At 44.3% G+C, this 14,510-nt stretch overlaps 1 protein-coding gene across 4 annotated transcripts in view; it reads right to left on the reverse strand.

The window, feature by feature from the left end:
• The window catches only part of CRB1 (crumbs cell polarity complex component 1), a 124,807-nt gene that overhangs the window by 53,317 nt on the left and 56,980 nt on the right, over positions 1 to 14,510 (reverse strand). For all 4 annotated transcript variants that reach the window (XR_014454430.1, XM_083156884.1, XM_083156885.1 and 1 more), the window contains exons 3-5: positions 7,746 to 7,941; positions 7,511 to 7,650; positions 5,870 to 6,037 (exon numbers count right to left, since the gene is read on the reverse strand). Coding sequence is in view for 3 of the 4 variants with exons in the window: in XM_083156884.1 (XP_083013010.1) it covers positions 5,870 to 6,037; positions 7,511 to 7,650; positions 7,746 to 7,941 (504 nt within the window). In the remaining variant the exon portion in view is untranslated. The remainder of the gene's footprint in view (positions 1 to 5,869; positions 6,038 to 7,510; positions 7,651 to 7,745; positions 7,942 to 14,510) is intronic.

Below are 14,510 nucleotides of genomic sequence, written 5' to 3' on the forward strand. Positions count from 1 at the left end.
CTTGTAAGTTAATTCCCCTTTAAAAAAAGGTCTGAGTTCGGCGGGCAGCTCGCACTGCCACTGAACTCAGGCGGCATTAAATCTCGCCCGGAATCTCTATACTTATGGTATCCTACTTAACTTTTTATCTACTGGCAAGGCAGACATCAGGGGGAGTCCTAGGCCCAGATAGAAAGGAGGCCCAGGACTGGAGTCTATCAATTATAATTTGTCATAAACAAAGTTCACATATTCCTTGAAGCAATGTTGAGGTTGAATAGTGCGGCCAGGCATGCCAGGGGTTCAAGAAGAGGAAAGGGCCCTGTCTATTTTGTCAGTTCCGGGGCCCACAATTTCTGAAGGAAGTGAAAAGCGTCAAAACTAAATATGAAGATTTCGAAAGAAACAAAGATTTACAGAGAAAGTATTTCTATATAAATTTCCTTTATTTGTGTTCCATAGTATTAAAGAAATAGGGCTGTGTGAGTTTTTTTTTTTTTTTTATTTAAATAAAATGGCTGTGCGTTCCACATGGCAAAATTGGCAACTCATATAAATTTAAAGCAGGATCCTGTAATAAATTGGAGCATTCCATGGGGGTCAGCGATGCATTCCACTGCCACCCTGGGTTGTATGCATTAGACGGAACGGCAGCTTAAGAGATGGGGAGGACATCATGTTTTATTAGGACTTCCGGTTTCCAGTTGAAGATGGCGGTGCATTCCACAAGGGGCGCAAGTGCGTTCCACCAGCGGCTTTTGAATGTAAACGAGGTTATAGATTGTTTTGAGTGGTGTCTCCTCATGCAGTGAAAAGCCAAGGGACTGTTTGACTATGTGAGATGTATTTAATGCATTTTGTTAGAGACAGAAAAGTCACAGAATGGCAAAAGATTTTATGAATAACCAAACTTCTTGTTTTTCACATAGTCTTAAGTTTGTATATTGTGGTATTAATATTTATAGTTCATTTTATTGTATTGGATTTTAGAACACAATAACTTATTTTGGGTGTTTACAAAAATCTGTAATGGCTGACCCCCTGACTTAGGGGTTGAGCTATAAAAAAAAAAGTAAATAAAGCACACCACCAGTATACTGCCTGAGGAAGTCTCCTGGAACATGTTGCAGCAGCAGCACTGGATTAGATTGTGCTTCACTACAGAGGAGGTTTCCAGCTTTGGTGTGTTTTTAGGACTCCTGGAGGCGGGTTATCTGGAGAACCCAAGATACCTCAAAATAACATCTTACAGGCCTCTTATTTCACCCACATCTGATGGTTCCTGTTTTTATTATTATAATGATGGAGAGCTTTTGTTAGGCGAAGATCAAAAAGAAAGTTTTCTTTCTAATAGTCTTTCCACACTTGTTTTGACAGTGGTGTTTTTATATTCACCATATACTATTATATCATTGCACAGAACTACCTTATTTTCGCTCTCTGATTCATCAACGTGAGATTATAATGGTTGGGGACTGTAATGACTTGTTGGACTGTGCTATAGATAGATCTAGGTTGCTGATCTGTCCTATGCTTAGGACCCCAACTCCTTCTCTAGCCTCACTTTCTCTTCCTAAAACACCACATTCTCCTGAAGTGCAGATGGGCAGGGTTTGCGTCCCCTGCTGCCAGGAAACTGGGACGCACGCTCCATCTGTACATGTCCTTCATACCAAAGCAACTGGGAACATGGCAAATATTATAGGAAAGGTATGATACCAACACATAGCTATTGTGCAATATACAGATGGAGCAGCTCTCATTAGAGTTGCTCCTGGTGATAGATTCGCCAATTGCTGCTGTGCACCATCCGACAGAAGAGGACACACGCGCACGAGACGCTCACACGCCCCATTCTGTCGGAGCCCACCGCCGCCCTCCGCCAGCTACCTGCTGCCCCCCGTTGCTGCACGCAGCCCCCACTACCCCTGCCTGTCTCCCTGAAGCAGAGAGAGGCAGGGAATCTGCTCCCCGCTGCCATGCTGATGGGACGCGCAAGCCTGTGAGACACTCATGCATCCCCATCAGATGGAGCTCCTGACCGCCAGCCTGCGCCAGCTCAGGGAATTTGGCAATTCCACAGGCTGGCTGGGAGGCGCTCCATCTGTAATAACTCAACATTAGTTTTCAAGATAATGGGCAAGTATGCCTGTATTTTTAAAGCAGCAATCATTTACAAGGCAAGGCAAAACCAGGTCTATTATTATTACGTATTGCCCAAGGTATCTGATTTATCTAATACCTTTCTGTATTTATTATTAGAATCCCATTCCAGCAACATTGGGAGCTGTAATCGGGACAGTTGGGAGGTATGTGCAAATACACAAATTATCTAAAGTGCCTATTATTTTAAGTGCATAACGTGTAGTATACATTCTGCCGCTACATATGTGTGAAGCAGCCCTGTATCCCAAAGCACCAATAGTGGCATATACATGGCCGGTGCAAGCCCGGTCAGCGCCCCAGGCAATCCCCCCCCCCCCCCCCTCCGGTCCACCTCTCCCCTCTGGGGGGGGATTTCAATGGGCACTACCTGGTGTGAGGGGTGTTTTGCAGGCGATACTGCAGCTGTCCAGCACGTGGGGGGTGGCAGGGGGGGGGTGTTTTGCGGTCGCCGATTATAATCCATGGGCATGCATGCTCTATAGTGTGGATGCGGGCGCTTGATTCCCGCTGATGACCAGCAAGGGGGGGGGGGGCGGATGCTCCCCGCTGGGATGAGTTCCTGTATTGGTACCGCTGCTGCAGCTTTCCATGGTACCTGCTCTACCTGGCAGCTCAGTACCGCCCTCCAGTGGCCGGCGCCCTAGGCATTTGCCTAGAGCTGCCTAGTTGTGGCGCCGGCCCTGGGCATATAATACAAGGCCATTTATGAGGCATTAGTAGCATATAATACAAGTGGCTCTGGGTATATGCCATATTTTTTATTCAAAATCATAAAAATAAAACCCAAGCACAGGTTCACATGGCAATGGTCAGTACATGAACAAGTTCATTTTTTTCTTTAAGTTTTTCATCCTCGTGGGAACGGCAAAGTGCATGAAACATGGCAATGCAAAGGGATGCAGTAATATAATTTGGGGTCCGTGTGGTAAAATCTACCAATCTACACAAAAAACATGAAAACTCATGACGGCCATGTCACATGATGGCCTTTTGCGTGTGTCGATCTTTTTCTATGTCAACCTTGTATATGTTAACCATTTGTTTTTGACCTATTGACTGTCAACTCTTTTACCATAACTACCAGATCGGCCATGTAAATTATTGTTATTATTATTATTGTTTGTTTATATGGCACCACAGGGGTTCCGCAGCGCCTGGCAATACATCAATGAGCGAAAAACTAGAAAATGACGAATTACAGTACGAGGCAAATTAGTACAATTACATGGTGAGTAAAGATAGTTGCATCAGGGGACAGGACACTGATGCAATGATCAGGGTGGTAGAGATGTATTCCAAAAAAGCACATGAGGATAGAGGGCACTGCTTGTGAGAGCTTATCCCAACACTTATTATTTACATGCACTGGGTGGGTACTTTACAATCTACAATTGCCTACATAATACATATGTCATGCATGTGATATTATTATTATTATTATTAGTAGTAGTAGTAGTATTACTATTATGAAGGAAAACAAATTATCCCTATGCAATCCAAGTGGGTTTATATCATATGCCAGACAGTAGATGGTGAAGTTTAACAGGAGTGAAAGGCTAGTTTGAGTAAATATTTACTCACCACTAGATGGCAGCAAAACCTCTTATTGCTGAGGTTCCCAAACTGTTTAAAATTACAGTGCCCTAGAGCAGGCATTCCCAGCCATGGTCCTCAAGGCACACTAACAGTGCAGGTTTTAGTGATACCCAGGCTTGAGCACAGGTGATTTAACGGTACTTGTTTCCTAGCACGGCGCCAGCGATAAAAATTGTATCCATCGGGTCCTAAAAAATCGCGTCGATCGCATCGCATGCAACTAAATTGCATGCGATGCGATCAACGCGATCGACGCGATTTTTACATTGGAACCTAAGTAAAATGGTCCCTGAGACCCAATTTTACATTGGCCCCAATGTTAAATGCCCCCCAGACCCCAATTTTCATTGTATCCCCACCCTGATGGGTCAAATACCCCCCCATTGTTAACGCCACCCCACGATTAAAGCCAACCCGAAGCATGGCGAGCGCAGCGAGCCCGCGAGGGTCGGCGGTACGCATCCTCCGACCTTTACATACCCCCACTATCCACGTCGGCATCGAGTTGATTTTACATAGTGTGGCGAGCCCGAAGCGTGGCGAGCGGACGCACATTACTTCACAGGTATTACGCGTCCCCTCACGGGGCTTGCTGCGCTCACCACGCTTCGGGCTCGGTGGCTCGCTGCGCTCGCCACACTCTATAACATCAGCTCTCCGCCGACATGGATAGTGGGGGTAAGAAAAGGTCGGAGGACGCATACCGCCGCCCCTCGCGGGCTCGCTGCGCTCGCCACGCTTCGGGTTGGCGTTCATCGTGGGGTGGCGTTAACAATGGGGTGGCATTTGACATACAAATTACCCATCAGGGTGGGTATACAATCAAAAATCGGGTCCATTGGGCCATTTAACATTGTTCCCTATGTAAAATCAGGTCCATCGCATCGGTCGCATTGTATGCCATTATAATCTTCCTGTAGGAGAAACCAGCGTGGAAAGCTGGTGTGGTGGTGGGTATTGGTGGTGGGGCAGAGAGAGTCACTGAGTCAGATCCGACTCAGTGACTTATTAGATCCGAATAATAAGTACCTCCGAAATTTATTGGAGGGACCACAATAGTATTCTCCATCATCTGATGCGATCCCTCCTGTCATGATCATAGCCCCAATCCCATAGGTTTTATTGAGGATCAGATGATGCAATGTGACAATGGCCCGTATTCAGATGTGATCTGGGTGGGGGCGGCTCAGGGGGTCAGTACCCCTGGGCCCCCCTCTATCTAGGGCACCCTGTGGTCAGCATGTATTTTTTAAATGTTCCTTTTTTTGGCTAAAGGTTTTGTGCATGGAAGTGGGGTAGTGCTGCAGCTTCACCTATCTGCCAATGTGACAATGATTAATGGTGCTGAGCATCGGCAGCCATGGCACACTGACTGCACAAGTGTGCAGTGCATTACTGGGAGTTGACTCATATGAATTTGCACAAGAGGTCAGGGGCTGAGAAGCTTGTGCTGAGCTTGGATTGATGGAGCTCATCTCATGCTTCTCAGGCCCATTGAAGACAGAAGCAGCTGCCTCGTCATGGGAGGGTTTTTAATCAGAGGCAGTGCTGAGCCTGTGAGGTCTCCTACAGAGGGACAAACATTGAACAAGTTTATGCTGCCTTTATTCTGTGTTTTGACAGTGTAATAGTCTACCGTGCAGTTTGCGACCAGTAATGACAAGTGGAAGGGGGCCCCATGTCTAAAGTGACCAGGGCCCCATGAAGGCTTAATCCTCCCCTGCCGTGTGTGCATGTGTGTTTGTTTGTGTGTGTATTATGTAGGCTGACACTGACCCTTGAAAAAAATATATGCCTGCAGTCTGTATTGCATGTATTATGTAGTTGCTTGAATAAGTTTTCCTCTGACTATATACTGCAAGATAGGTGTACCAAAAGCATATATAGAGAGAGACACATGAAGACACTAATCAACAAAATCACCTGTGCACATACTTACACTCTATAATACAAATGAAGTTGCTGTGCATGTAGAGTAACCTCTAGATCACTTTTCTTACCAAAACAAGGTTCTATAGCAATATTGCAGCTAATTGGTTACTAGCCTAAAGATCTTCAGGAAGAATCTTTATAAAATGAGTTAGTCAACACAGTTAATATTTTAGATTTTTCTTATTTTAGTACATACCAGTTAAGCCTTTTCCACATTTGCAAATGTATCCTGTGAAGTCCTCCTGCTCTTTGGTTTGTCCGAAAGACATATTTAATGACGTCAGCTCCACACACTCCATGCCGATCGTACATGGTTGGCTTCTGCACACATGCATGTCCGTCTCACATAGAGTTCCTGTGTAACCTGCGGTATTAGGAATTATTATTCATTGGCGACAGGCACAGTGTAACTACTCCTTTTATACAAAAATTATTTCATGTTGAACATTGTAATTGTTTTGTGTATGCATGTAATATGCATACACAAAACAATTACAATGTTCAACATGAAATAAAAATATGCCTAAATCAGTGGTTCCCAAACTGTGTGCTGTGGCTCCCTGGGGTGCCTCGGAGAAGTTGCAGGGGTGCCTTGGGTTGGTGGTCTAGAGCCAATTCATATTATTTATGGTCAATGAAATAGGCAAAATCAGTGCTTGTGGCTTCCAATTATGAAATATGTGGATAAACAGAAATGAATCTTGTTCCTTACCACATAACTGGAGCTAAGGATGACATACTGTACAAGCACAACTTATTTAATTTAATATTTTTTTACATTTCTCGGTAACCAAGAAAGGGTGCCACAAAAAATATTCTGATACTCTAGGGTGCTTTTCAAAAAAGTTTGGGAACCCCTGGCCTAAATGCTTATTTCCATGACTTAATTAGAAGAAAGATGACTCTACAGTGCTAGTATGTTTGGAGAAAGAAGGAAAAGCTGTCATTAATGAAGGGATTGTCTAAAAACAGACTTCATTGTTCTTGGGAGGTGCGTGAGGCCTGGTAGTGCACATTGCCAAAATTCATGCCATGGAGCAGTGGATGGGGGGCTGCAGTGGTACAATGTGCTGCAAATGTTATCAGCAAACCCATGTTACTTTACTGGGAAAACTGGCAGAGATCGGGAGGGTAGTCTTCTCTCCTGGGAGTCTGGGAGTACCTCAACAAAATTCAGGAGCCCCTGTAGAGTTGCCAAGTGTGCCTAAAAGGAGGTTAGACTATGAAGCATACATTCCTACTCTGCCAGGGTTTTCAGGGGACCCTCGGACTTAGGGCCTTATTCGAGTTCACTCTTTCTGACAAAATCTATCTTAGATGGACAAAACCATGTGCACTGCAGGGGGGCAGATGTAACATGTGCAGATAGAAATAGATTTGGTGATTTTTTGGTGATTCTTTGCAGGGTAAATACTGGTTGCTTTATTTTAACACTGCAATATAGATCTCACTTTGAAGTAAAACCCCACCCAAATCTAATTAGATCTGCACAAGTTACATCTGCCCCCCTGCAGTGCACATGGTTTTGTCCATCTAAGAATGATTTTGTCTGAAAGAGTGAACTAGAATAAGGCCCTTAGTTCTTCCAGAAAAACTGTCAGCCCTCTGAATGTAATTTAGATGAGCATAACTACAGCCTCACTTTTCGTTAATTGGTTAAGTAGTCAAAGTGTTTAACTGTCATAGCTGGTGGAACCCAGGAAAAAGTCTATTTATTCTTGATCAATCTGACCCAAAAACTTATGAAAAATCTATTATTTGTTTCTCCTAAACACAGACACACCTTGCTAATGATTTGTGTTGTAAATCGTAGTTCATTATCACAATTAAGAAATACCTGGCCAGCAGAGACACGTAAAGCTCCCAGAATCCTCTAGACAGGTGGCATTATTTTGACATGGCTGTGACAAGCACAGAGCTGCTGGGGTTTCACAATGAAGACCAGTGAATGCTACCATACTGCAGTCACAGCTATACCTGAAAGACATAATAAAATGTTGGAACCACACAGGAAACTATGATCTATGTTTTTACAATCATTGACAGATCATGTAATGAAAATGATCACTCACCCATTGATCACATCAACACAATGTCCACCATTAAGGCACGGAAAACTAGTACATTCATTTATGTTGACTTCACATTGGTCTCCATGGAAGCCTACTGGGCATGTGCAAGAAAAAGGTCCCAAATAGTCAAGGCAAGTGCCACCATTAAGGCAAGGGTCTGACAAACACTCATCCAAATCCATCTCACAGTTTGTACCTTGGAAAAAATATATATTAGTTTACTTTATGCAGTGTTTGGAATGAAAAATAGTAATCAATTTATGTCTCATATGATTTTTTTTTACTTTCAAGTGGATTCTAAAACAATAATTGTAAAAATAATAGTAATAATTTAATCATAAATAATGTGCAGAATGAATTCGGAGTGCTGTTTAGCATAATAATGATTATCACAGCAAAAAGTACAATTGTCTCAATGTTAAAACACTAGTTTGCAGGAATCTATGATCTGCAAACTCTCTTTGTTCTAGGGAATAGGATTGCCACCTAGCAACAGCTGGTGGGTTATGGTGTAAGCCTCCCGACATACGCTGGAATGGTATAGTGAAATAAAATGTTCACTTACCTTACCACAGCCAGGGGAGTAGGGAGCTTAGCTGCTGATGCATGACATGTGCACAGGCAGTGCACATATACTGCAGGTCATGCAGGTGCACTCTAGTCACATGCACCTGCTGTATATAAGGCTAAGCCCCGCCCCCTGAGGTCAGATTTTACAGAAGCTTACAGATGGCAATCCTAAAGTGGAACAAGAGAGAAATACCATTGTATGCAAAAATAATGTTAACTAGAACATTCATAACGAACATAGATCAGATCTGAGAAACTCTACTGGAAGGAGTAAGAATGAAACTGGGTTGGACTAGGAACCAACAACTAAAATAACTGCCATGCTGTATTGTAGCCAGGCATGTTATAAACTGAGGCAAACTTGTGAGTATAGCAGAGAAGAGGAAATAATTAATTTCTGATCTTTAGGTGACTGCACTTGTTGCTTCTTCTAGGCCTTTGGAGTGCCTTGAATCAAAGGATAAGTTAGGTATATAACCGAACCTTAGAGAGAACAAGCAGCAGACCTAGCAAGGTACTGGGTGGGAAGGGTGGGAGCTGTTGCTAGGTGGCAATCCTATTCCCTAGAACAAAGAGAGTTTGCAGATCATAGATTCCTGCAAACTAGTGTTTGTTCGTCGGGAGGCTTGCCACCTAGCAACAGCTGGTGGGTAGACTACCACACACCTGGTGGTTGCTCTAAGGAACGCAATTCTTTGAGAACCAGAAGGCCTCCAGCAATGTCTAAAGAAAGTCCAAGCGGATGAACAATGTGCAGCTTGCAATACAGGCTGAAATGGTATGCCTCTAGCAGCCATTGAATTAACTGCGTCACAGTGAAGGGGATGGCCTCTGAAGTGGAGTGTCTATTCCAGAACTCTGTATGGTGGAAACTATACACTCCCTGGTCATAAAAAGGTCTGGCAGGATGAAAAATATTCTGGCATGTGAGAGAGAAGTTTGTGTGATGTCTCTCCTTACAGGTACTGTGAGGGGTAAGTAAGTGGATTGGCAATCAACTATACAAAGATCTGGATCTGACTGGTCTCTGACCAGATCACATTCCACCAGAGGTGTGTGCATGGAACTTGTTTTTGTGTGTCCCCGTAGAATAATAAGGAAACCCATTGGCGTAGGGGTCATCCAGGTTCAGATATGTGGTTTGACGAAAACTCAGCCCCTCTGGCTGCAAAGGCAGGGGCTAACAGTGAAGCTAACTTCTTTGAAAGGCCAAAGATATCTGCAGATGGTGGTATAGTGGCCAAGAAGTACAAAAAGGGATTAATGTCCCACCAGGTAGAATGCCATAGCATGGTGGGCTAGCTAGAAAGAATCCTTTAAGTATTCTTATTCTCTGAGGCCTGGGATAAGGAGAGCTAGAGTCAAGCCATATGAGCATATCTTGGCATAAGCCAAACCTGTTTCGAATGTGGTGGCAAGGAAGTCCAGAGTTATGCTAGGCTCGGAAAAGGGGGCCTGAAGAAGGAAGGATCTTATTCTAGGCCTAACACAGGCAAGGCGTGGAAAAGGCAGAGAGGTTGGGAATGGTCTGCAACCTAGTAATGTTGCAATCCACATACACTGTGGAAGATGTTTCAGTAGGTCTGTGCTGCCCTGGAAGCAGTCTGTAGATGAACCTAGAGGAAGCCCGGAACCTTGTGAAAAAGGTTGATAAAGGGAACAAAACTCTGGAGGGCCAGACAGAGTATGCCAGAAATATTTGGGTATTTTGGACACGTCTGTTTTGATTTTGTGGATGACCCACAACCGCAGAGCCAGAGGGAAAAAGGCATATGAAAGTGGAATGTCAGCCCGCGAAAAAGGACATAGCATCCATGTGGAGAGTCCCTTGATATTTGGATATGAATGTCAGAACTTGTACGTTTGATGGTGTTGCAAACGTATCCACTTGTGGGTGACCCAAGGTCTTTGCAATTCTGAGAAAGATCTCTGGTGTGTTATGGCAGCAGTGGGATCTAAATCTACACCTCCGAAGGAACTGGAGAGTCGCTCAATCCACAGTATGACTGGTTATGTATAAGGAAATGGCTATCTTGTTTAACTCTTCTTGTATGCATGTAGCAAACAGGAGAATGGACCGCTGTACTGCCCACTTCCAGGCATTTATTGCCTGCTGACAGAGAATGCAAGATCAAGTGCCTCTTATTCTTTTGAGGTAGATAAACAGTGGTTTTGTTGTCCAGACAGAGCTGAACTGAATTATCCCGTGGGTCTGAGGGAAATACAGAGGATATAGCCAATCTGGCAGCTCTTAGCTCTGAGATTGATATGAGCTTTAGAATCTCAAGCGGTCCACTTCCCTCCTACTGTATTGCACTGGGTGAATGCCCCCCAGCCCATGAGGGATGCATCTGATGTGATGTCTGGAGTAGGAGGTAGGGGAGATCTGGAATAGGAAATGTTTTCCAACTGTGAATCTCCCTGTGGACTTTGGGAGATAGTATCAATTTGTCTGTCCTAATCCTGTCAAATAAGGGATGATAGGAGGTTCTGGAATTGTCTGCATATGAGAGGTACGTGGAGAAAACCCAGGATCTGAGGCTCTCATTTTCCTTATCAGCCTAGCCAAGTCTCTCAGTGAAAACTGAGCACCTAAGAAACAGACTTGTATGGCGTTCCACTTGTCTGAGGGAACCGCTATTGATAAAGAAGAGGAATCTATCAAAGACCCCAGAAAGACAACAGATTGGGAAGGTATTAATACAAATTTCTCAAGGTTCTTATGAAAACCTAGATGCCAGAGGAGCGACAGGATAAGATAACTGGGAGAAAAGGGGGACAATTGTTTTGCATGCGCTACCAGGAGATTACCTAGGTAGATAATAACAGCAAACCCTTTACTGTCTGAGGTGTGTAATTGCTGCCTTCATGATGCATATGAGTATGTAAGGGGCATTGGACAGTCCGAAATCCATTACAGTCCAGTTGCATGGAACGTCTCTCCACAGGGAACTTAGCAGCCTATTATGATTTGGATGTTCCAGTATCATGTTAAATGCCTCCTTCAGGTCTGTTTAGCTACAATGTTTAGCTTGGACCAGCCTAAAGGGTATATCTGCTAAACCCTCCATATGGAAAGACCAAGGTTTCATATATATTCAGTACTGGCCTATATGAAAGGTACTGTTTCCTTACAGGGAAATGGTAGCTGACCCAACCTATTTGCAATTGTCTGCCGACTCGATCTAGCCCTGTTAAAGGGCCAGGGACATTATTTATCCAGCATCCAGAACTAGTGTTCCCTGGATGGGAGCATATCTGGTTAGGAAAAGGAACAAGGGGAATATGCCCCTGCTCCCACCTGTACATGGTAGTCCGCCTACAGGAGGCCAATGCTCTGGAAAGACAGGGAGGAATCCTCTGTCTTTATTAGGATGATATTCACTTCACCTCTCGTGACCTGTGTCTGGGAGAAGCCTCCTCTGAGCACTCTGTGGCTGTCACATTGCTCTAGGTTCAAACTGCTGGCTCTAACAGAATGACCCTCCTAGCAAACAGGCCCCTTGAAGGGCTGGGGACTTAACCTTGTGTATGAAGTCAGGACTGAAAGATCAGAATTAGGTTTGGGACATCCACTGATGCAGGAGCTACATTACTGAGATCTGCACTTGCTTGCTGGCAGTTCTGCAGGCATTTGAAATAGAATTAAAGGCCTGGCCAATCATCAGGGTAGCTCTATTAACAGCTTTCAATAGGGCCATTTGGAAGCAGGGAATCTAGGGAGTTCGCTGGAACCCTTTTTACTCTGCCTTATCCAGGGCAAATAATACTGGCCCACAGTGTCAGTTACTATGAACTTTATTTATTTTTATTTATTTATTTTTTGCAGCACTTTTCCCCCCACTTGTGCTGAGAAAGCAGAGTCAATCTCTAGGGTAAAAAGGGCAGGGATTTCAGGAATGCCCAGGTGTTACAGACAACAATCTGTCCTCCTTAATGAGGGGCTGCAAAAGCCAGCTGGGTGAATTACTACACCTCAAGCACTTGTTCAGGGCAGAGTGTGCTGTGTATAGCATAAATGGGGCATTTCACTTGCCAATGCCACTCAGGTCATTTGCAAATCACTATATTCACCCCTGTGAGAGGATTCACTGGATCTTGTTACATCCTCCAACTCCCAAGCCACTCCCTGTGAGTTAGCTGGGGACTGTGTACTGTGGTGACTAGTCCCTTTTCTGAGCACTAGTCCCTGTTATGAGCTTGTTGTTAAGCATACTGCCAGTGACAGGCAGGAAAATGTGCCGGCCATGGGCAAGAGAGGGTGGTCTGTTACAGACCTCTCAGGTATTCCTACTGCAGGCAATACCTGGTAAAGAGATGTTATTGCCTGAACAGGCATCTCTTGAAGAAACATGAACTGTTGTTTGTTTATTTTTGTGCCTTTCCACAACACTGTGGGAATAGGCAAGGGGAGGAGGAGACTCTGCCTGTCTGGGCTCTCCTTTCTCCTTTTACAGACCTCTCAGGTATTCCTACTGCAGGCAATACCTGGTAAAGAGATGTTATTGCCTGAACAGGCATCTCTTGAAGAAACTCTGCCTGACTGGGCTCTCCTTTCTCCACAGAAACTTCCCTGCTGTCTTCTGACCTGACAGGGTTAAATAACTTTCTCCTCTTAAATAATACCTCATTCTGTGAGGAAGAGGAGGTATAAGCAGCCACAGCCATGTAATGTTTGGAGGGCCGTTTGTTTTGCTGAAGGATGGGGATTTTATTAGTCTGTCTGTAGCAGACACAGACACAGCTTCCTCCTTCCTTCAGCGCTGAGGTAAAATCTGACCTCAGGGGGCGGGGCTTAGCCTTATATACAGCAGGTGCATGTGACTAGAGTGCACCTGCATGACCTGCAGTATATGTGCACTGCCTGTGCACATGTCATGCATCAGCAGCTAAGCTCCCTACTCCCCTGGCTGTGGTAAGGTAAGTGAAAATTTTATTTCACTATACCATTCCAGCGTATGTCGGGAGGCTTACACCATAACCCACCAGCTGTTGCTAGGTGGCAAGCCTCCCGACGAACAAAAACAAATCTAAATGTGCAATATATTTTATTGCTGTAGCAACTGTGAAAAAGGTTTACTTGTGACGTATAGCAGGGTACTTCTGCAGCTCCACTGTAAGAATGCTCCTGCCACAGAGAATGAGGAGTGTTGGGAGATAAGCGTCACTGCTGTATTGTGGGTGATATATGGACCCATATACAATGCGATCTGTGCGGAATATTACCGCCCAGGATCGCATTGTAATATGCGATCCTTTCTCTGGGATTTACCTTTCTGCATATGCAGGGGTTCCAAAAGGAGCTGGGTGCCGGGGGAGTTGTTGACCTCGCTGACCTGTAGCACATAGCCCATCCCGGAATGGCGGAAGCCCCAGGATCTGATGCGATGCTGCCTGATTTTGATACATCGGTCATCATTGCATTCCCCCATAGAAACCTATGGGTGATGGAGCTGCCAGCAGGGCAAGAGGGATCAGATACATTTGGGGGATACTTAATATTTGTAGCAAATGCCAGCAAGTACTAGTAGTAGGTTACATTTTTCTAGGTGGCATTTAAAGAACAATTTCACCATGTCCTAGTTACTTCCAAAGAGACATAGATATTAATATTTAGGAAAACTCCACAAAAAAGCCATTACAAGTAACTGCTACTGTATATGTGGCAATGAGGAGCATAACATTTCAGGATTACTCCGGTGTCTCTCTCCAAAAGCCAAGCTTGGTGTAAGCTTAGAGGTGACAGTGCAGGCCACAGAAGTGTATTAAGGCTGCCATTTTACATTTGGATTGCAAAAAATGCAGCATAATCTAAATGCGGCTCATGCATTGAGGGGGTCCAGTATACAGTATTTGATAAATAAAACATTAATACTTGCTTTGTTTCATGTTAGCATTTATTAGGCAATGCTGAAATGTAATCGTATGCTTTCCATTTGCCTGCCCCCTGTGTTTCTGAATTACGTGCTAGAAGGCTGTATTCAGAGGTGAAATTTAAATATGAAATTTGCTGGGTCTTCATGTGACACCTGGGTTGTTAGATCCCATCTGAGGCTTGCAGGGAACAGTGTTTTAGATTTTATATTTTTCTCCGTTAAACTATTCTGACATAGGGGGTTATTCTAGTTCACTCTTTCTGACAAAATCCTTCTTAGATGGACAAAACCATGTGCACTGCAGGGGGGAAGATGTAAA

Source organism: Crinia signifera, chromosome 8 (genome assembly GCF_055691185.1).
Source record: "Crinia signifera chromosome 8, ASM5569118v1, whole genome shotgun sequence".
NCBI classification, from domain to species: Eukaryota; Metazoa; Chordata; class Amphibia; order Anura; family Myobatrachidae; genus Crinia; species Crinia signifera.